The sequence below is a fragment of the Tachysurus fulvidraco genome, chromosome 4, assembly GCF_022655615.1.
Source record: "Tachysurus fulvidraco isolate hzauxx_2018 chromosome 4, HZAU_PFXX_2.0, whole genome shotgun sequence".
NCBI classification, from domain to species: Eukaryota; Metazoa; Chordata; class Actinopteri; order Siluriformes; family Bagridae; genus Tachysurus; species Tachysurus fulvidraco.
The window spans coordinates 19,806,209-19,828,209 of record NC_062521.1 but is presented as its reverse complement, the minus strand read 5'-3'; the positions used below and the strand labels follow the sequence as shown (position 1 = coordinate 19,828,209).

At 36.7% G+C, this 22,001-nt stretch overlaps 1 protein-coding gene across 1 annotated transcript in view; it reads right to left on the bottom strand.

The window, feature by feature from the left end:
• Positions 1-22,001, bottom strand: part of LOC113661016 (adhesion G protein-coupled receptor A1) — a 191,052-nt gene that overhangs the window by 154,890 nt on the left and 14,161 nt on the right. The window contains exon 2 of the mRNA XM_027174915.2: positions 14,050-14,121. Within this exon, the coding sequence (XP_027030716.1) occupies positions 14,050-14,121 (72 nt within the window). The remainder of the gene's footprint in view (positions 1-14,049; positions 14,122-22,001) is intronic.

The window sequence follows — 22,001 nt, the reverse complement described above, 5'->3', positions numbered from 1 at the left end:
TAGGATTAAATGGTCCAGAGCTTGTAATGGGGTCTTTTCCTCAACATTAGAAGTAGAGAACCTAGATAAACCCAGGTCATCATTAACCTTCAGCTTAACCTACCTTCAACTGTAGGTTGTACTCTTTATGGTTGTATTTGTGTCCAATAAAATTTTAATTTCAATGTAATAATTTTTGGGGAGAAGTGCAAGTTGTTAACCAAAATGTTTTGAAAATGAAGACAACTTTCTTCATGTTCAACAAGTTTGTTTTAACAAGAACCATTATTAGAACACGCAAACTCCATGCACACTGGGCAGAGGCTGGAATCAAAACCCCAACCCAGAAGGTTCCAGGCAAACAGATATTCCACTAAACCACTGTGCTCCGAAGAAATTGGTTACTTTCTACTGTTTAAAAAGAAGAGAGTCTATTAGCAATAATACGTTAACAATATTTACTTATTTAATAATAGTTTTAGATTAGATTTAGTTGAAGATTTAATTATGGTGTAAAGAGATGTTAAGTATACATTTTTAATAATAAAAAGTCTATATTTATTACAAAGCTTCTCACACAGCAGCAAACTGTTCTCTGCTTCACCTCTCTCTCTCTCTCTCTCTCTCTCTCTCTCTCTCTCTCTCTCTCTCTCTCTCTCTCTCTCTCTCACACACACACTATGATAGCATAATGCAAGCTCCATGGCAGCATACTGCTACAACTCCACTATGTCAATAGTAAGGCCGACATCACCTCACATTTTACACACATCAAGGGAAAATGAAGATGCTTTTCAGACAATGAAGTCATTGTCATGGTCCTTTGTATTGTTAATAAACATGTAAGCCAAGCTGGAAATGCTAGTAGATGAAAAATAGGTTTTACTCAACAACTCACGCTCTAACTCGAGTTTGTGTTATAATCTGAAATATAGTAAAATGGTATCTTTATTCCTAAAACTCCAAAATGAAACAATATAAAAATAGTGAAATATTATGTTAGTTTTCACAGAAAATAAGCAGTAAGACTAATGTGTTTTCCTTACTAAAGAACAATTTGGCATTTTCCATACTGGGACTGAAACATCTGAAGCAAGAGAAGCACAAAGTCTCCAGCTGGTCAAAGTCAAAATGAGATTTAAAACAGGAACAATGCTTCTTTCCATAAACTCTGTTTGACACATACTTTCTCCACAGCAGTCTATACAGTATCTATGTCTGTGCTAAACTCCTGATAAACATTAACAGTTGCAGTTAATATTTCACCAGCAGTTGCACCCACTTAGCTTCTGCCCTCACATTGTGTGTGTATGTGTGTGTGTATGTATGTGTGTGTATGTGTGTGTGTATGTATGTGTGTGTATGTATGTGTAACTCCCCATGCGTGCTCATTCAGGCAAGCTGCTAAACCACCCGCTCCCACTGTGCCATTAATGTGAAGATTTATGGCCTAATGGTCACACTCACACACAGAGAGGCCTTGGTGAGAAATGCTAGCATGACAGAGTGTGTGTGTAGGTGGAGAAAGTAAAAGACATTTTACTGTGTGTATGTGTGTTTCTACTGAAGAAAAGTTATTGGAAGACCCTGCCAGAGGAGGTCACTAGGAAGACATCTTCACCGTAGGAGGTTGAAAGTCTTAGGGAGGATGAAGCAGGGCAGGAGAGGACTTCTCTAATTAATGGCTAAAATTCTGTTTCCACTAAACTCACCATAGCTACGCATCAGCAGCAAGCCATGCGGGACAGAATCCACAGATGGACATACTGTAGAAACAAATTGTCTATTAGGGAGTATCTGGTGGATTAATCTGATTGCTGTCTAAAAACTGTCAGCATAGAAAGAATAGTTCTGAATCCAAGAACAAAGCATCTTCAGACTGGTGGCTTAATTAACCAGCTAGACACAATGATCCTGACAACTGTACAAAACAAATAAAGTAACAGTGACTTAAGAAAAGTCATATAATTGTTTTCTCTCTGAAAAAAATTCAGTTCAATTCAGGTACAAAACAAAACAGAGCCTTAATTGTGTTGCTTTGCCAGTATTCTACTAATGATGTTCAACTCGATTATCTGAGATAACAGTCAAATAAGATCAGATTCCTGCACAAACACACACACACACACACACCCTCACACACACACACACACACACACACACACACACACACACACACACACATACATAATATGTAGAGCTGAGAATGCAATACATTCACAGAGTCATTCAAACACACAGCCATCTCTCTGAGCTCAGAGGAAACCTGCCTGTGTAACAACGTCACTTAGGTGTCTGTGATAACATCACTGTCTGAAATACTGCTTCCCCTTCCTGTTTCCTTCCTAGACATGAGACAGACATTAGAAATAATTCTCAGTTGTACATACTGAGACTACAGCCCATAAAAGCACTGTTCTACATGCCAAAATGTTCTAATTCAGAGCATAATTCAATGTCAGTGACAGGTAGAACACTTCATCCCAAACACAGTTTGTGCATAATCATTTTCTGACAATTGCAATTCAGAACACAACTCAGATCTGTAAGAAGGGTTTTTTTCCTCTAGAAAAAGCATGACATAAAAATACCAGAGACATGTCATGTATGCTTTTTGAAAATTAATGCAGACAGGCAGGCGCAAATATAGAAAATCAGCCAGCTGAAACCACAAGCAGAAGTGATGCCATGATTGCAAAATCTCACTGCAGCTTTTATTTTAAAGAGATCTGATGCTGCTGAAAGACCACATCTGTGAGGTTTGGGTTGAAGACAAGAAATCCAACAGTGAAGTGGTTAAATGAGAAAGTCTGTTCAACTTCATACAGCATGTTCATATTCATGTGTTAATTATGTTCAGAGAAGTAGATCAGTAATGTTAAACATTGTGCATTGCTTCCAGCCATCATTAAGTATGTGTAAAGTGAAGGCTTGCACTCAGTGAAAGGTTTTCAGTATCCAAAAGGAGTTCTACTTGAATCTTTTATCAAAGAAAATATTTTTTGTACATGCAACCTTTAAGTCAGGGGTCATCAACTGATGAAGGCTTGAACACACACAGCAAAGTATTTCAGTGGAGCTCATACTTGGAAAAACTGTATACATGACCTGGCAATATTTCAGAAAGTTTACTTTTCCAAACATAAACCAGCATGACTGCTGTAGCAGATCCTCTGTATTGGCTTACTAAATCATACATTTCTTTAAATTATTTAGCTAAGGAAAGCTCACTGGACTAGAGATTCACTAGAGAGCTAAAGACATTATGCTAAAAAGAGGAGAGTTTTCATAGACTTACACAGAATTTTCATTTTATTCCCCTCTCTAGTGTGATTAGTGTACTTATCAGGTGACATGTTTGGGAAAAATAAAGCAATGCAAACCATGAGCACATTTATATAGAATTGGGCGAATAGCAATTTGTGCTGAGTTACATGACCCAGTGGCTTCATGCGCAACAGAGAAAGCATGCGGTAGCCTTCATGTAATTTGTCCATGAATAAAGTAGAGATAAAATCAGAGGAAATAAGTACAGTATGTGTGTATTCTTCCTTTGTCAAATGGCTCGCCAGAGGGACAAAAAAAAAAAACAAAAGCAGTTTGTTTCATCTTAATTTTAACCTTTTTTATCTAATATGAAATTAATCAGGACAATGTTAGATGCTTTTACCTCTGCTTGGATTTTTTTGTTTACCTTACACAAGATTTTAGTGGTTGAATTTAACGGTTTCAGATTCTAGATGCTTAAGAACAAGAACTTGCAGCATCTGTGATAGCAGAAATCAACCATTAACTCTGAAGCTGTTTTTTGTTTTTTTATTTTTTTTCCTGTGAATATATTGCCCTGGTAGGTAAGTTAAAACTACAAGTTCTTAAATTCCCTGACTGTCTAGTCTAGTTTCATATGAGACGGTGGAGTGACCTGACAAAGAAATTCAATGCTGAACATGGGCCCCATGTTTGTCCTCCTCTAGCCATCAGTCCAGTGTCAGTTTTTCACCACAACCCTGGATCAATATTTTCAGTTTCTCAACTTTAAGACCTTCTAAAATCCCAACGATATGGCTGCATCTGAACTGTTTAGCCCAGCGCCACACATGTCAGAGCTATGTTGAGATTGATCCATCTGATTATCAGTGGTCCTAAGCTTCTTTTCCATTTCCTTTACCATGGAAGTATTTTTGATGAAATAATTGCATGTTAAATTAGTAAAATTTGCAACTTAATTAAAAATAATTGTAGTCAGTAATGTCGTGGGCTTCAAACACTAATTATGCAGAATCAATTGAATTAGTCATTATTATGTCTGAATCAAATAGTAAATATCTATCAAATGGTTTTTATCATTTTAATCAAGGACGACGATGCTGCAGTCTGGAATGTACATTCATATTTGCTCTGTACCTTCTATGGATTAATTATATCTTGTATATCCTTGTATTATACCCTATACTGAAAATGTAATGCCTCTGATTCCAGGATCTCATACACTGTTTCAGATTTGCTGATGTGCTTTTAAAAAAACAAGAATTATGTTGTGATCTCCATTACTAGCCAGCTCTAAACATTACAAGGGACATGTGCTAATTTGTGGGCTTTTATTTTCTGTATCCTGTAAACAGATAAAAACAAATCTATTTACTTTATATACAGTATACTGTCACATTATGACATCATAACCGTACTGTTGTAGTAATGTAGTAGTTTTGTTATTAGCACTGAAGTCTATTCATGTGTCTGCTTGGAATTCTTTTACATTTTTGTCAGCATCACTCATAGAATGGATAACAGGTACACTCTTGCAGGTTATTGATCTTATGATTCACAATAATTACATTATTTAGCCCTACCTCGCTATTCATTTTCTGTTAAAATAGTCTACTCAAAATATTAACCAATCAGTCATTTTATAGTTAAAACATATTTTCCCGTTACAGTGTCTCTGAGCAAAAACATATTTTGGAAAGAGGACCCACATTTCCTCCTGCTTATTCATGAAATTATCCAAACAATCAATCAATCATGTGGCAGCAGTGCAATGCATACAATTCATGCAGATACAGATCAAGGACTTAGGTTACTGATCAGAAGAAACCAATTAAATGGTAAAAATGTGATTTCAGTTGCTGTGGCATGGCTGTTGGTTGCAGTTGGGCTGGTTTGGGTATTTCAGAAAGTGCTGATCTACTTGGATTTTCATACATTACAGTGAGCACCAGTTCTGAAGATGAAAGCACCTTGTTCATGAGAAACGTCAGAGGAGATTGGCCAGACAGTTGCCAGTGTGCTGACAGGAAGTCTATAGTAACTCAAATACATCCGAAGGAAGTTGAAAAGCATCTCAGAAAGCATAGCATGTTGAACTTTGAGGCAGATGGGGTACAACAGAAGACCGCATCAGGTTTCAGTTCTGTCAGACGACAACATAAAACTGAGTCTTCAGTGGTCTAACTGGTCTAACTATTCTCTGTAAATTTGATTAACTGCAGAGTTCTGGATCTGAATGAGAATGCATTTCACTGCTGCCATATGAGTAGGATTGGAACTGTTCCTATTAGAGTGACCAGTGGGTGTAATAATATTTCACTATAAATTAAGCAGAATTTGTGCACTCTATAAACCATTCACATCGCAGTTTAAATATCTGTGTTCAACATCTGTGTAGATATCATTTTTATACTCTGTAGGAATCCAATTACCTCTGGCTGATTTACTGTTTAGTGCTTTTTTCTAATAAAGCTGTAATACATTCGTCTGCATACAGTTAAAATGATTGGGAATATTCACAAAAGCATTTTAAAAGAACGAGGTCATGCAGACCATAAGGGTAAACAAATATAAATGCCACAATTTAAGATCTTAAAGTAAAGGGATAGGCTAGTTTCTATATTTTTCTATCTCTTTTTCTTGGTCAGAGGAGGAAAAGCGAGATGAATTAGTCCTGAGAGACATGTGCACAGAGCTGGAGTGTGAGAAACAGGGAAGGCCCTTAAAAAATCACATCCTTAGCTTTGCCATGTCAGTTAAACAAGATTCCGATGATTCCATGTGAGATTGTCCCTGTCCTTTTTTGACCTTAGTGGACACGCCTTTCTCCTATTTATTAGAACAATAAGCTAAACATTATTTTGGAGAAGAAAAAAAACACTTCCTACTGATGTTTGCATAACAGCAGTTCTCAATTGTATTTACCAAATACACTTTACATTAAGCAATGTTATCTATAGATTATTTCTGCACATTATTTCTACACACATTGGCCAAGCTGTGACTAAAATAATTTTTATTAGGAGGATTAATTACCTGCCACGAAAGGAAGATGATCCTTTGTGAATCATGAACATGCTGGTCACTGAAAGTATTTATAAAACAAGGCAAGATAAAGTTTAACTCAAATACTGTATTTTACTTGCAATTTGGAGAAAATAAAATCAGCTACTGTATATATAGAGCACAAAAAACAAAAAATACTATAATAAAGACTCTGGCTAAACAATTCCCTTCTTGATAACTCATATTTTCATCTGAATAAATGCACTCAATTAAACTATATAAACAAATATGAACTTTTATAACTATATGTGATTTTTCAACAAATTTACTTTCCTACTACTTTTATCCTATTAGATTTTGCAGTGTTGCTGTGCTCATTCAGGCACAAGAGCATCACTGAGGTCAGGCCATATTGCTGGGTGAAGATGGTCAGTGGTGTTGAGATCAGGGTTCTGTCTAGGACACTACAGTTATTTCATTCTAACTTTTAGGATATATTATGGTGCACAATGACATTGTCATGCTGGAACAGGTTTGGGCCTCTTAGTTCTAGTAAAGAGAAAGTGTAATGCTACGTCATACAAAGATATCCTATACAACTCTGTGCTTCCAAGTTTGTAGCAACAGTTTAGTTAAAAACACATATGAATGTGATGCTAAAGTGTCCGCATACAGCTAACTAGCTTAGCATATGTTATTGAATTACTGTATGTCAGCTGGCACATTCAACCTTTTAATTTCTGGGTAACTAAAACATGGGACTGGGCAGTACACTGGAGCTTCTATCTGCCCAGTGGCTGGTGTTTCTTCTAAAGCTCTTATCAATGCCCACAGTGCACTGCTTAACTGATCCCACTATGTCATCTAGGACTGCTTAACTGATACAGTACCAACATCTCTCTGAGTACAAGCTACGTATGCATCAAGACTCTTCTTTGCTCTTCTGGCACCCAGAGGGTGGAATGAACTTCAAAGTGATGTCAGAACAGCTGAGCGTCCTTAAATACTTAAACTAGCACTTGCTTTTTCTTGTTTTATTTTAGACTCATCGTATCCTTAGTGTGCATCCTAGCAAGCTAATATTGTTGTATTCATTGATAGAGATTTCAAAGTAATTCTGTATGTCGCTCAGGATAAGGTCGTTAGGGCGATGAGGGTCATATGCCAAATGCCATAAACAGAAATGTAATGGATTTATCATTTGTCCCATTTTACAGCAATTGGTGGACCATTTCTGAATTAGCAAGGTGAGGGCTACTGTCTTTAAGCCATACATTTTTCAAATAACTTTTCAGCATATGACACACAAAACAGGTTAAGTGATATTTCAGGAGGCATAAACTCTGAGTAGTATTTCAGTCATACATCAGATAGAACCAGAACTTTCAGAACCCATTTTTCATGTGTATTTTTGTCACCTACATAAAGAGCACTGAAATCTCTCCAGACAATTCGCCAAACTATTCATCAATTGCTTTTCAAGGAGACCGGGTCCATAAGTGGGAGAGATAAATGACACCGATCCAGCCAAAACAACATGGGAACTCTTCAGGAGGAAGTCTCATTGACTGACTCCCAAAGACGGAGAAGAATGGTTGATGCGAAACAAAGAATCCCGATAGGGTTCCAGAGCGATGCCCACTTAGTCAGGATGGCACTTCACTTATCACAAGTTGGGGAATTTACATTCGAGGACCAGAATGGTCAAAATACAGAGTTTCACTGAATGAATAATTAAATATTATGTTTACATTCTGAAGAAGTAGATGGTGTCCTTGTATTAGTGGAGACAATGATTAACAGGAAGTAAGATATTGAAAACTGTACTATTTTGGATGATATTGGTATTTTATGCCAAATATTGTATGTTTGTTGTAATAACAGTTTTTCAGTTCAACAACAGATTATTTATATAAATAATTCTAAATAACATGGCTGGAAACATATATCTCTTCTCTATTTTCCTTGTAGAGGTCAGAGTCCAGGGCACAATTAAACAATTCAAAATTGAACACAGAAGCAATTTTCTATTCAGAGTGAGTGATAATTAGAATAATAATAACAGTTAGCATAATGGCTAGGCTTAGCTTAATGGTTTGCCTTGCAACTCTGGGGTCAGGGGTTTGCATGTTTTCCTTGTGCTTCAAGGATAGTCCAGTTTCACCGCTCAGTCCAAAGTCATGCATTGTATACCAACTGACATTTCTAGATTGTCCGTTGTGTGTGAATGTGTGTGTAAGTGTGTGCAGGATTGAGCCCTGCGATGGGTTGACACTAACTCCAGCATGTCCTTTGCCTTGTGCCCCGAGTCCCCTGGGATAGGCTCCAGGTTCAGTACAGCCCTAAATAGGTTATGTGGTACAGATAATGAATGGATAATAATAATAATTATATTATGATGCAGCTAACTTAAAATACCATTACTGTGGTTGGGAACATAATCACAGAGATTTACAGACTTACCCAAAAATGGCCAGTGTATATTGGTGTTATTTGGAAATTCAGCTTAGCAAAGCACATTGAATATTCAGACACTAGTGTCACAATCACAGGTCTGCCTTTGACCTCCAGACTGGTAGCGTTCCATGTTCATGTCTCTAGACGTGTGCTTGGTAAACAACCCCTTTATCAGACTCAGAGCCAAATCCCAGTGGAGACCTCTCGGCTTTCTCTCGGTCATAGGCCAAGCTGCGAATGCTCAAAGCAGAAACCCATTTGTCCTTACATGCAACTGTTTTCTTCACAAGCAATTAAAGACAGCAGTAGGTTGTGCCTTTTCTAAAGATATCAAACATAATATCTACTACATCACAACAGTATTTTCAGATGTGACTTGAAACAAGGCATTCGGCATGCTATTAGTTAGACTGTTACCATAAGTTTGTAACCTCGTGAACCAATGTTAATGTTTTAGTGTTAAAGTCTTCTTTGATAGAGAGACTTCAGAGCTTCATGTAATACACTGCTACCTTTATCAGTACCAAGGTTTACAATCACCAACCACTTTAGAACATCTGTACATTTGTCATATAAACAGTCATACACAGAACATGAGCAGACTGCTTCTTTATTTTTATTTTTATTATTTTATTTATTTTTATTATTTTATTATGAGCAGACTGCTTCTTTATTTTTATTTATTTTATTTTTTTTTAAACTGTCGGAAAAAGAATTAAGAGTATAATAAAATAAAACAATAAGGAAATAAAATAAAAATAGCATCAATTCAAATAATTTAGAGCCAGCCAATGATGTGGCAGCAGCACAATGCATAAAATCATACAGCTACATGTCAAAATCTTCAGTCAACATCAAACATCAGAAATGGGGAAAATGTGATCCTAGAGATTTTGTGGCCTGGTTGTTGAAGTTAGATTGGCTAGGGTAAGTATCTCAGAAACCACTGATCTTCTGGGATTTTAAACTTCAACAGTTTAGACTTTTTGTAGAATCATACAAAGAAAAAAGAACATTTCTGATAAATTGCAGTTCCGCAGACAGAAATTGTTGATGAGAGAGTTAAAAGAGGACTCAAAAGATGGGTTGAAACGGGCAGGAAGCCTAAGATATGTGTCGGTGTGATATTATGCATTGTGCTGCTGGCACATGATTGGTTGTTTCTACAATACTGTATGTGCATGAATGAGCAGGCATACAGTACAGGTGTAGAGGGGTTGGTGAATGTAAACCTTGGTTCTGATAAAGGTAGCAGTGTACTAAATGACACATCTTTAAAAATGTTCTGTTGGTAGTAACTAATGCTTACTTAGTTGTTTTAGTACTATATAAATTATGTGTAGTTGTCTGATTAATACCATGCATTTTTCAAACCCCAAATATTTTACTAGAAAAAGACTTTGGTAGAAGTGAAAGTCACCTTTTAGAATATTACTCAAGTAAAAGTCTTAAAGTATCTGATATTTACTGTTTAAGTATCAAACGTAATTGTCTGATATTAAATGTACTTAAGTATTTGAAGTAAAAGTAAAAAGTAAAATTTCAGTGATTTTCGTTGGGCATAAGAGCAGGGGCGGTTCTAGGGTTTCATCTTTAGGGGTTTTAGCCCTCAGTGAGAATTAAAAACAAGAAGAGTTTTATATTATATATTATATGACTACATAGTAAGCCAAAAGTTATGGTATTATTAAATGGCAAAAGTGGACACCAAAATTTTATGCATGATGTAATGATGCCAGTCTTGAATCAAATCAGTTTATGTATGTGTGCATTCTCTACGAACAGTCTGTCCAATGAATGCAGTCATTAATAAAACATATTCACAAGACAAAAACAAAATCAATAAATGTTATTTTTATTTAGTATTGTATGGATTGTTTGCATTACTATTTTGTTTGTGCTACAACTCTGGTAATAAGAATAGTGAAATTTCACTGCTTTTGGTTGCCGTCTTTGCAGCTTTCAGCCGATTAACGTTATAGATAAATGCCTCCAGCTCTGACTGCGCGTGCACGCTGAGCATACCTGTGCTTCTCCGAAGAGCGTGCGGACGTGCGTAATACAAACTAGGAGCAGTGGTTCGCCAAACCTCCCACATTTCTGCTGATTTTATTTTGTAGTAACGAGTAATTGGAAATATAACGGAGTAAAAGTATACATTTTATCTAGGAAATGTAGTGGAGTAAAAGTGAAAGTTGCCATAAATTTAAATAGCGAAGTAAAGTACAGATACGTGAAATTTCTACTTAAGTACAGTAAGTACGGTGACGAAGTATTTTTACTTTGTTACATTACAACACTGCTGATGATATAGCGTTTTATTACATGATGACGTGGCTCTAAAAAAGCATAAAAATGTTGCTGTATAAATGTTCCTATAAGAAAGTAGGTGATGAGTGTATATGCTCTAATGGCTCACTAAATATTTGATTATGTGAAATTTCGTTGATTTAAGAGTAGTAGAGGGTACTAAAATAGAGATATATGAAGTCACATGCAAACTTGACATTGTTACTGTTTGTATAAAATTATTATTTGTTCATTATTAGGGGCTGCATTTTAAAAGCAAGAAAGCTTCTTGAACGTAATAAGAAAATGCAGAGAACGTACAAAGCTACTGTTGGGCTGCACAGTCGGGAAAAATGAAGCTCAAATTAAAAGATCATTAACTTAATTAATGTGACTAATGCATGCATACTGGAGGAACAGAAGGTAGTACATAGATGAACTATTCTGTAAACTATGAACATCATATAACTGTGATCAGCAGCAATGCACTTTACTTTGTTAATAAGAGTTGTGGGGACTGTTTGAGGAACCTTTTTATATAAATTTTGAATTGCTCAAATGCCCCAAAGCAAACCTGATGCAATGAAATTCAGTTCAGTGAAATGTGACATGTGATGTTAAGACCTCACTGCAAAACCATACAATGTTAGTCTTAATGTTCAGTCAGATTTAAAAATAAATAAATAAATAAATAAATAAATAAAAATACATACAGTTTCTATGTAATATATTCAAATTACTAGACTGAATGATGTACAGTGAGCATTATCATGAGGATGTTGGCACCGATTAAAACATTACTAAAGCATCATCTTTAGGCATTATAAATGTGGTAGAATATTGCAGTGGTAATGTGGCTGCTGTATAAAATACAGCAATGTGGGTTTGATTTTCAGCTCAGATGTGAGCTCAGTGTTTGATTTTATTAGGGCTTTGAAAATCTGTGATAAAACCATATTGAGTGCAACTAATCTAATGGACCTGATCTACATGTTTCAATGATCTTTATTTCAGTCTATCAATCTATAATAGATTATCCACAGTAGTACAGCCCCTGCTGACAGATGAAGCAGCAGCTAGCAGTGGCACCATTGCTAGGACAAGCAACTGATGCCAGTGTAGTGACAGATGCAGGCTTCTGATACAGAATGCATCAGCTTCGTGGCCTGGGGCAGGAAGACCATGCTACAGTATTTTAAATGGATTTCAATCTGGGTGCACATCAGATGTTTGCTTATGAGAGGTGGGAGGGTAAAGGATGAACAGAACACTAATAACAAAATAGGTTGGCAAATACTAGACTTTTATAACTTGTGCCTCTTAATAACTTTGCTCTTTCTGGTTACTGTCTGTTAGTTCTTGCAAACAATTACCAAAGCAGCTGAATATAGTAGACAAGCTGGAATTAAATCAAAACAATGATCAACAATGTGATAACAGTGTGCCGTTGCTTGTTGATTAAATGTATATAACTTTATAAATCATAGGAAATTGTATGTTTTCCAATCCATAATATTCAGCCATGATATGTTCACTTTTAGTATGAAAGGTGAAGACATAATCTTTAGTTCAGCAACAGAGGTTTATATTGTGCATGTCAAAAGCATTATTGTGTTCAATGATTATTTGACAACAAAAACAGGACAATGAATGAAATAAACACCTCCGTAATGACGTAATAGGTTATACGTAACCTATAAATGAATAGTAACATGTTTTCCATTTAGAGGACGATGAAGACATTTCTAAAATTAGTACATACTGTACTCCAGGAGGCAAAACAAAGTTATTAGGTCCTATAATGAGATAGGATACAAACAATACAGACATATGACATAATAGAAAACAAAATATATAAAGTATTAATAATGTATTTGTAACAGAATCGTTTGGTACATTTGGTATTTTTTAAGTGGTGTTTTACTCAAACTCATTTGCAAATGAGTTCAAATATAAAAGATGTATGAATATCAGTAAAATATCAGCTTGTATAGATTGATTATAATATGAATAGTTTTTTAAAAAGGTCCACCTGTACAGTCTTGCCTCAAGTGATTTTATTTTCACTGCACAGAATTTAAGTGCTGGTACAATTCAGTGCAGCTAGTTAAATACTGTAGTGCTCTAGTAGTGAAGTGCAGAGTAAGCAGATAGTAACTGAGTTCCAGTTTCTCCACATACTGTAGTTTTGTTTGACAATGGTTAGTGCTATTAAAAATACTCTGCTGCTTAAAAACTTGCCTGCTGCTCAGCTAAAACTTTCACGTCTATAAATAAATCAAAGATTTCTGTGAAGTAAGCATGAAAAATAATGGAGCCAAGTGTTGCACTAAATATGAAGCGTTTTCACGCTCTTCAACATTAGCCCCCATGCTGCAACACTCTCTTGCTGGAATCATGCTAGTCTATCACATTTCTTCATGTTTGTGTTTGGCATTCTAGAGCAAAATATCACACGATGCCCTTTGCATGCGCCATTCTCATTATTTCTGTTAGGTTTCACAGTTGGTGGCAATCTGCACCAAAATGGCCTGTCAGTTAAATGTGAATAGCTGCTGTGAAAGGCCCTTTAGAATGTCAGGGTGGCTGTCTGGGTGATGGAGCTTAATTAAAATCAAGGTAGGTGGAGTGATCAATAGGACCACACATGCTCCTGGTCTGTTAGATGCTCATTACTTGATCTTTTGTGAAAAAATCATCTATGGCCTGCCAGCAAACATTAGATGGCCTGTGGAGCAAGCAACTTAATCCTATTGATTGACACACAGATTAAATATGCATAGTTTTGGACTCATCAGTACCAGTTGCATTGCTCAGATGGACTTCAACACTGAGATAAAAACTGGGACAGAGATTCAAACATAGAGCTGAAAGCCTTGGATTCAAAAGATATCATAACAAGCCAGCTTTATTGGAACTTATCACTTCTTACAAATGGGACTCATTGGAGCAATCAGCAAGCAGCACTGTGCAGACTGTATGCCAATGCTTCTGTGCTAAAATCATTTGTAGCATGTTATTAATACTCATGGAAAGGTTAAATGTACTCACAGTCTCTCCAGAGAGTGTAAGCTGAAGAAAGAGGCGTTTTTCACCGTTGAGATTTTGTTATTGCTGAGAATCCTGAAGGGGAAGAGAAAATGAGCATCAGCAAAATCATGCAAATTCATAAATAAAACATGACGATGTCATTTCTTCACCCACACTGTGTGATAAATCCTTCAGACTACCATTCTTGCTACTAGATGAGATATTTCTAAGGATTTCTGGGAATGCCATAAATGTCTCAGGCTCTGTTTATTGGAGTATTTATTGCTATTTATGGAAATATAACGTAAGACACCGCAGATGAAAACGTTTTGCACAAAAAATCCACTGGATGCTACCCTTCATCTTAAAGAAACAAATTTCAAATTCAAACATCGAAATCTTTACTTATTATGCAAACTATTCCAAAGTAAATAGTACAGAATAGCATAAATATTAATCATAATTGTCATAATAAAAACATTTAAATTCAAATGCCTATTTAAAAAATTAATTCACACACACACAAAATCCCTGAAACCTTTTAAGGAGTGCAAGGCTCATCATCTGTGATGGAGATCCAAATTACCATGCTTTTTCCAAAAAAGTAGCTAAAGGTTTTTAAAATACTAGGTTTGTTTAGAGAGGTGGTGGCTTGGTTATATCAGCCTCATATAGCAAAAAAGTTCAAGTTCATGTTTAGTTGCCTATCTTACTCAATTTGCTAAGATTCATTTACCTTCTACATTCTTCAGTCTTAAATGTGGCAACTACCTGGTTATTATTGTAGCCACGTATGGCTAATGTAGTAAAGGATTTGTTGACCTGACTTTGCCTTAAAAACATACATTTAGCCCTTTTCTGATGCAAATAAAGTTACAAGTTAAAGTGGACCAAATAAATATTATCATTATTAATATATAATTAATAAAATTATTTTAATAAACACTACCACAACTGCCCATCACACCTGTCATGACGCGGGGTAAGGAAGCGGACCCAAACGCAGGATAGCCAAATCAACAGGGTTTAATAACAAAAGGACATGAAACAACACACGGACTAGAGACAGAACAAAGACAACAGTAGATTCCGCGCTGCACAAGGCAACGCAGCACAGTTAAATACACAGGGTAATTACAATAGGAAAAAGGTGTGTAGACAGGGAGGAGCAGACGAAGGCGGGGCAGACACGTGACGAAGGATATGTTGTATATTGTGATTTTATTGTGCACTTTAATGTCTTTCCGATTTCTTTTGTGCTGTGGCTGTTGTGGACATATTTCCCCTTAGGGATTCATAAAGTGCACTCTACTCTATTCCTTCTCTGAACTACTTTGTAAAAAATATTTTTTTAATCCATCTGAGAAAATAACAAAATGAATCACTGTTTTTGACCAACCCTGCTATGTTAAAACTTACAGTCTCTGGTGCACTGCAGTGAACTGGCATCCTATCCGGTGTGTGTTCTTTCTTAATTTACTTTTTTTTTTTTTGTAGTTAGATTTCACCATACTCTATGTTAAGCCATTAGAGCAGAGGTGTACTAAAAGCTATGGTTCTAATGTGGAGAGAAAGTGACAACAGTTTAAAGTGTCCAAGGAGTGGACAATAAAACAAAAATATCATATCATGATACATTTATTTTTTTAAATATTAATTTTAATGATACATCATTTGTAACATGCTATACTGTATTGTATACACAACCAGCATAATAACACTGCAGATTTTTTAGACTGTTTAATATATTTTTATTTAATTTAGATGTAAACAATTATTTATACATTTATACAAAATTATTTTATATGCAGCTATTAATATGAGTTATTAATATCTGTATATTGTATATTTCATATACAGTTATTCATATTAGTATTGCCACTTATTTCCTCCTTTGGTCACCTACACACACCATCCCACAATCCCACCCACCATCCAGCTCCTCCCTATCATACAACATCTACCAAGTACTTTAATATTTATATAGTATAAAATAACTTATAATCCAGTAAATTTGTTCATTTGGCTGATGTTTATGTTTAAAGATCTTAGAGGAAGATCTCAAGGAACCAAGCATGGTAGATTGGTGGTGCTGTGACTTGAACACGCAACCATCTGATAACTACTCAAGGAACTTACTGGTTAAGACACTGGACTACTTCTCAGGTCGTGAGCTCACATCTCAGGGCTGCCACAACTGCACCCTTGAACATGGCTCTTAACCCTCAATGGCTATATAAAGTTGTATAAATATACTGTAAGTTACTCTAGAAAAGGATGTCTTCCAAATACAATAAATCAGCCTCTACATCAATTAGCCTCAACTTTATTCGATTGCGAGTTGTGGCTTTTTCTTAGAACAGTTTATTTTATTGTTAAAACCAATACCATATAGTCATATAACCCTAGAACACTGTGTTAATGACAGCACATAAGATTTGCTTCTGTGTTAAGTGAAGAGTATCAGCTCCAGACTGTACTCTATGTTCACACACACAGAGGTCTGTCTGCAGGAGCACAAAACCAAGGCCAGATAACGATTTATGATATCCACTAAAGCAATTACCATAACTTCCTGTAAATTTTGGATCTGAGCAACAAACCTAGTACATTCAATAAATACAATGTTACCTGAAATACTAACAGAAACAGAGACAAAAAGCATGATTTTCAGAAGGTCCCGGAAGTTCTTATTAAATCTGAGACAGGCTGTTACTGTACCTGCTGAGACACAGAGAGGATGATAGACAAAAGGACAGACAGAAAGAAGACATCGAAGTGTGATAAATGTCATGCTTAGTCTCTCGCCCTTGTGCTCATTATTTCAGCAGCATGGCGAACAATTTCATTTTTGGACTTTCGCATCTACACGAATATTGATCACAGAGGTGAGACATTATATCATCCTGTCACCTAATGTGCTGCTCACTCAGGCATGCTAGCATGCATCACTGTGTATGCGTGTAAGTATATGTCAGTGTGTGTGTGTGTGTGTGTCTGTGTGTGTGTGTGTGTGTGTGTGTGTGTGTGTGTGTGTGTGTGTGTGTGTGTGTGTGTGTGTGTGTGTGTGTGTGTGTGTGTGTGTGTGTAAAGGAAAAGAGATAGAGATAGAGAGAGCCTGCTTTACATGCACTATGTGAACAAGAATGCCATCTCTACCTTACACACTGACACCAGAGCTAGCTCCTTCAACCTCCTCCTACCTCTGCCAAGGTCGGCAGCGGCACTAGGGAAGCAGCTAACCATGCACTGTGAGTGTGGAGCTGAATAAAGATTATAAGTTCCTACATGGAACCTCTTACTGAACATATTTGTAAGCTGTTGATAGAACAAACAGACAGACCAGTTCCACATGTGGTCTATTAGCAACATGGGAGTGAACAAGGGCAAATCTGTCTAGGGTAGTTCATCTCCACTCCTGAGCACCCCAGAGAGAATAAATAAAAAGAAAAATCATACAGGATAAAACACAGAAAACATTAAATTCTCCAGATGTGCTTTATGCTGAACTTTTGACTGCTAGTAGATAAAGTTCCGACTTCAATGGTAGAAGCAATGTAGCCCAAAAGGAAAAAGAACTCTGGGAAAGGATGTGCTTGAAGTGAGATTGAGCACTGCACAACTGTAATGTAAAGCCAGTGATCTTCTCTCAGAAGTTTTATGCTGTCTAACTCCATGCCCTTGTTTTTGCATGCTTTCCCTCAGACTCTATATCATTTCATCTGATGATTGTCTGCTAGGACAGACGTTCTCAAACCCTTTTAAACCACCTTATAATTATAGAACTGCAATTCAACTACTTCATGCTACATTAGATAAATATGTACCATATTTATTTCTTGAAGCCATTCATTTAAGTATGAAATATAGGGCAGGATGTTGGTGCAGTGGGTAGCATTGCCACTTCAGAGCTCCAGGTTCTTGAGTTTGATCCTAAGCTTTGGTCACTGCTTATGAGGATTTTTGCATGTCTCCAGTTTCTTGAAATGCATGCCAGAAGGTTAACTGGCTATGCTGCATTGCCCTTGAGTGTGAATGGGTGTGTATGGTATACTGCATGGGTGTTCACACATTTTACATATTATAGTATAATATTTTTTATAATTTTCATACTTCTTCTCAAGTTTCATGAACTTTAGATTATAAAAAGAACTTGATAAAAAAAAGACAGGAGGCCCTGGACTATACTTGCTAGAACCATGGCGTTCACACAAAAAAACCTACACACCCCTTCAGGCACTGGTGTCTTGTAACACCTCCTGGCTAAGAATGGTACTGCTTGACTCACGTTTTCCTGCATCACCTCATCATGAGCTGTATGTGGTCATAACTAATGATTCAGTGCCTCCTCAGGTAACACACTCTTAATTTAATGCTCTGTTCGCTCGTTTACATCTATAGCTTTGCTCTGCTTTTTAAGAAGAAAGTCTTCTAACGTGTTAAAATCTAAGTTTTGGCACATTCTTCATTAGGGTGTTTTAGTCCATTTATATTATGGTTAACTCATGTTCATCCAAATTTCTTTTTCATGTCACACTCCATATTAGAGCCTAATGGCTCAGTAGACACACACATATTGTTTTTATGCATTTCTGTTTTTTATTTAGCCTACTTGCGGCGATATTATCATAGTTCAAACAAAAGGTTAAAATTTGATTGGGTTATCTATATAATTGCATATATGCATTACAACTATAATTGTGTGTAGGGTTACCCGAACAGAGGTAAAAACATATCACCCTGAAACCCACTGACTATTTGACTTGTGACAATAAAATACTTCCTTTGACTATACTGATTTAAAATGTAGTCTGTTTCCATTCTGACGGTGGAATGGAATACCAGTGTACTGGTAAAAAGGGTTAACCTCTTACTGCTGTTCATTTGTTACATACAATCTTTGTCTGGATAAGAATAGAAGAGGCTTTTAAGATTTTTCAATACCCCAACATAATAAAGTTTAGTAACAAAGTACAATTACATCCCTTGTAGTATTTTATACCCCTACCTAGGACCACTTGGTGTGAGGCAGAAATTCAACCTCGATGGGATACCAGTCCATTGTACACCATGTACACGTGCTTGAACAGACTCATTCATATCTAGGGACAATTTAGTCCCTAGACTAAATTTAATTGCTGTGTTAAAGGCAATGTTGAAACTTGTACTGTAGTTCCCTGTCTCTAACAAGAAAAAGTCAAAGAACACTGAATTCTGTCAAGTACAAATTTCAACTCATCTTCACAGCTCAAGGTTCCTTCCCTGCTAGTGAGTGAAATCATTGTGATCACTGTGAACAGTGTAAAGTACAACATCTCTGCTTTAACAACAGACACAGTACTTCGGAAAAAAACATTTAATGTTGATCATTGTAATTCTTGTTTTGAAATATAATTAACAGTTGTATTCATCACTCATTTAATTAATATCCGTCAGCTATCCTGTTTGCTATTGTACACTGCTTGCTATTAACGCTACTTGCTATTTTGCACAAGTTCAGTCCAAAATGTTTTTAAGTTAAAAAACTTTAAGTAAAAATATTTAAAGTTCACAATTATAGAACAGTACCAAAAGCCGCACTGTACTGTAATTGCAAAAACGGGGACAAAAAAGCTTATTATTAATGCCAAGAAAACCTTTCATGGAGACATTCATATTTTTTTCCACTTTGCACGTTAAACATGCTGAGGTGAACAACGACGTCATTAATGAACACTTCCAAATTTATATTTACAAGGTATTAGAAACACAGCATCATCATGTACAGAAGAAGAAAAAGAAAATTATTTCTTTTTCACAATCCAGAGATGAACCATGTGTTACAGGTTACTGTTCAACTGTAGTAACTTGAAAGTGCTAGGATCTGAACTGTAAACCATTACTATATACAAGACCCTTAAGCATCAGCATGTCAAAAAGCAGCGTAGTTAGCGCTGGCTTCGTTCTTGGTGCTCGAGTGACCATACTTCAAACCAAGGAATGAAAGACCTTTTCAACTATGATGTCTATGCCCTGCCTCTTCCCACAACATCCTTTGCAATTTATTCAGTTATTTTCTGCTGAAATCACATGAAAGTAATGTATAATTTCTAAGCCTTTATAATATCTGTATGTCTAAGGACTTATGAGTCCTTGTGTATCTTGCATATATTCATAATATGAAGGCAGATTAAATCTTTAGAATGGTATATTTCCACTTATGCAATGTGAACCTGAACAGGACCAAATTAAGAGTTTGCAACTACCTATCATATACTGTACAGTATGTGTAATGAGAAGTACTCCGTACTTAGTGTTTATATACAGTATATACATGCATGTTATGTAGCATAGAGAGATGTATTGCTTGAGCAGTAAAACAATATTACATAGTATGCTGGATTGGTGTGTGTAACACCCCCCTCCCTCCACCTCTCAGAGCATGGCAGGAACAGAGGCTCTATGTTTGTACAGACTCAATCGTGTGACTGCGTGCAGCACCGTGTCCATGGCTCCGTTTGGCCAGAGGAAGCTCAGCTGCTCCTCGACCCCTCATGCCTTTTTCAGGCCTCTGCATAACGTCCAGGAAATCGCAGGCAAAACATAATTGTACATTATGTAAACAGCACATGCCGAACATCCAGAGTGTCCTTCCAACTTTCTATTTACAATATCAATTATGCTCTCCCAGGATAAGCAGCTTTCAGAGACAGAGAGGCAGAGGACAAATCAAATATTGTCTTGCCGGGGCAAATGGTCTATGTCATTGCACTCTGTGTTTCTCTGATCGCTTCCATCAGGAAGGGGCGTGCAAAACACACACACACACACACACACACACACACACACACACACACACACACACACACACACACACACACACAGATACATTCCCAAATACAGTATGTAGCTGACAGTACAAAGAGGCCCCCTTTTAACTCAGTGTGTGTGTGTGTGTGTGTGTGTGTGTGTGTGTGTGTGTGTGTGTGTGTGTGTGTGTGTGTGTGTGTGTGTGTGTGTGTGTGTGTGTGTGTGTGCATGAGTTTTAGAGTATGTAGTACCCTCAGCAAAGTCTTTGTAGATTTGCCTGGTGTTGGTCATCATGGGTAAAAGTCAGAGTAGAAGCTTAGACATAATTCACACACTCTCTATTTCCTATCTCCACTTTCAGCATTCAGAGGTCCACAGCTGGCCAAACCCTGAGAGAAATTATCTCAAAACAGCCCCAGGACATTCAGCAGTCCTACTGCATTATTATAGTGGTGGAAGCAATGAAAATAACCCAAACTTCAGCCCTTGGTGGGCACAAGTCACACAGACCAAGTAGGGTAGGAATCAAGATTTAAACTATTACAAACATGCCGAGCGGACAGCCCAGTTCTTTCCAGCCTCAGCTCCAAACCCTGTGTTATTCTGTAATATCAGATTTCTTGGAACGGCTAACCAGAATAACATATTTCAAATAGGCTAACATTGATGTTGGATGTGAATCAGACATACTTCAGATGGATATTAAGGAGGCTCTAGACTTGAAGGAGGAGAGAGTGTGGCACATCTGGTTGGACAATGCAGAGAGGCAATTCTGGCTATTTTAGCCACCAGCCTTGCAAGACTTTTCTGTTTGGGTTTTTGTTTGAACCTGCCACACTGTGACCTGGTTAAATCTTACTGCAGTCGGCTTGGAAAATTGTGACAAGATAATATTGTGCTAATATTTGAAAATAAAGCTATCATGCAGACGAGCAATCCTGTAGCTAAAGACCAAAAAGAAAACACTGTTAATACAGTGTCTCGGATTAAAATAAAAACAAAACATAAGGCATGTCACCACTACAAGGTCATCAATTTGTATTAGAGCTGCCTGTAAACTCAAGGCAATGCCTTTCAACACATTATCAGATGATGGCCTGTACGAATCCTCTCTCAGGAGAGCTGATAACATTTCTCGTCTCATAAGCTCATCCCCGCCACAGACAGAAGCAGCGCTCTCGGGT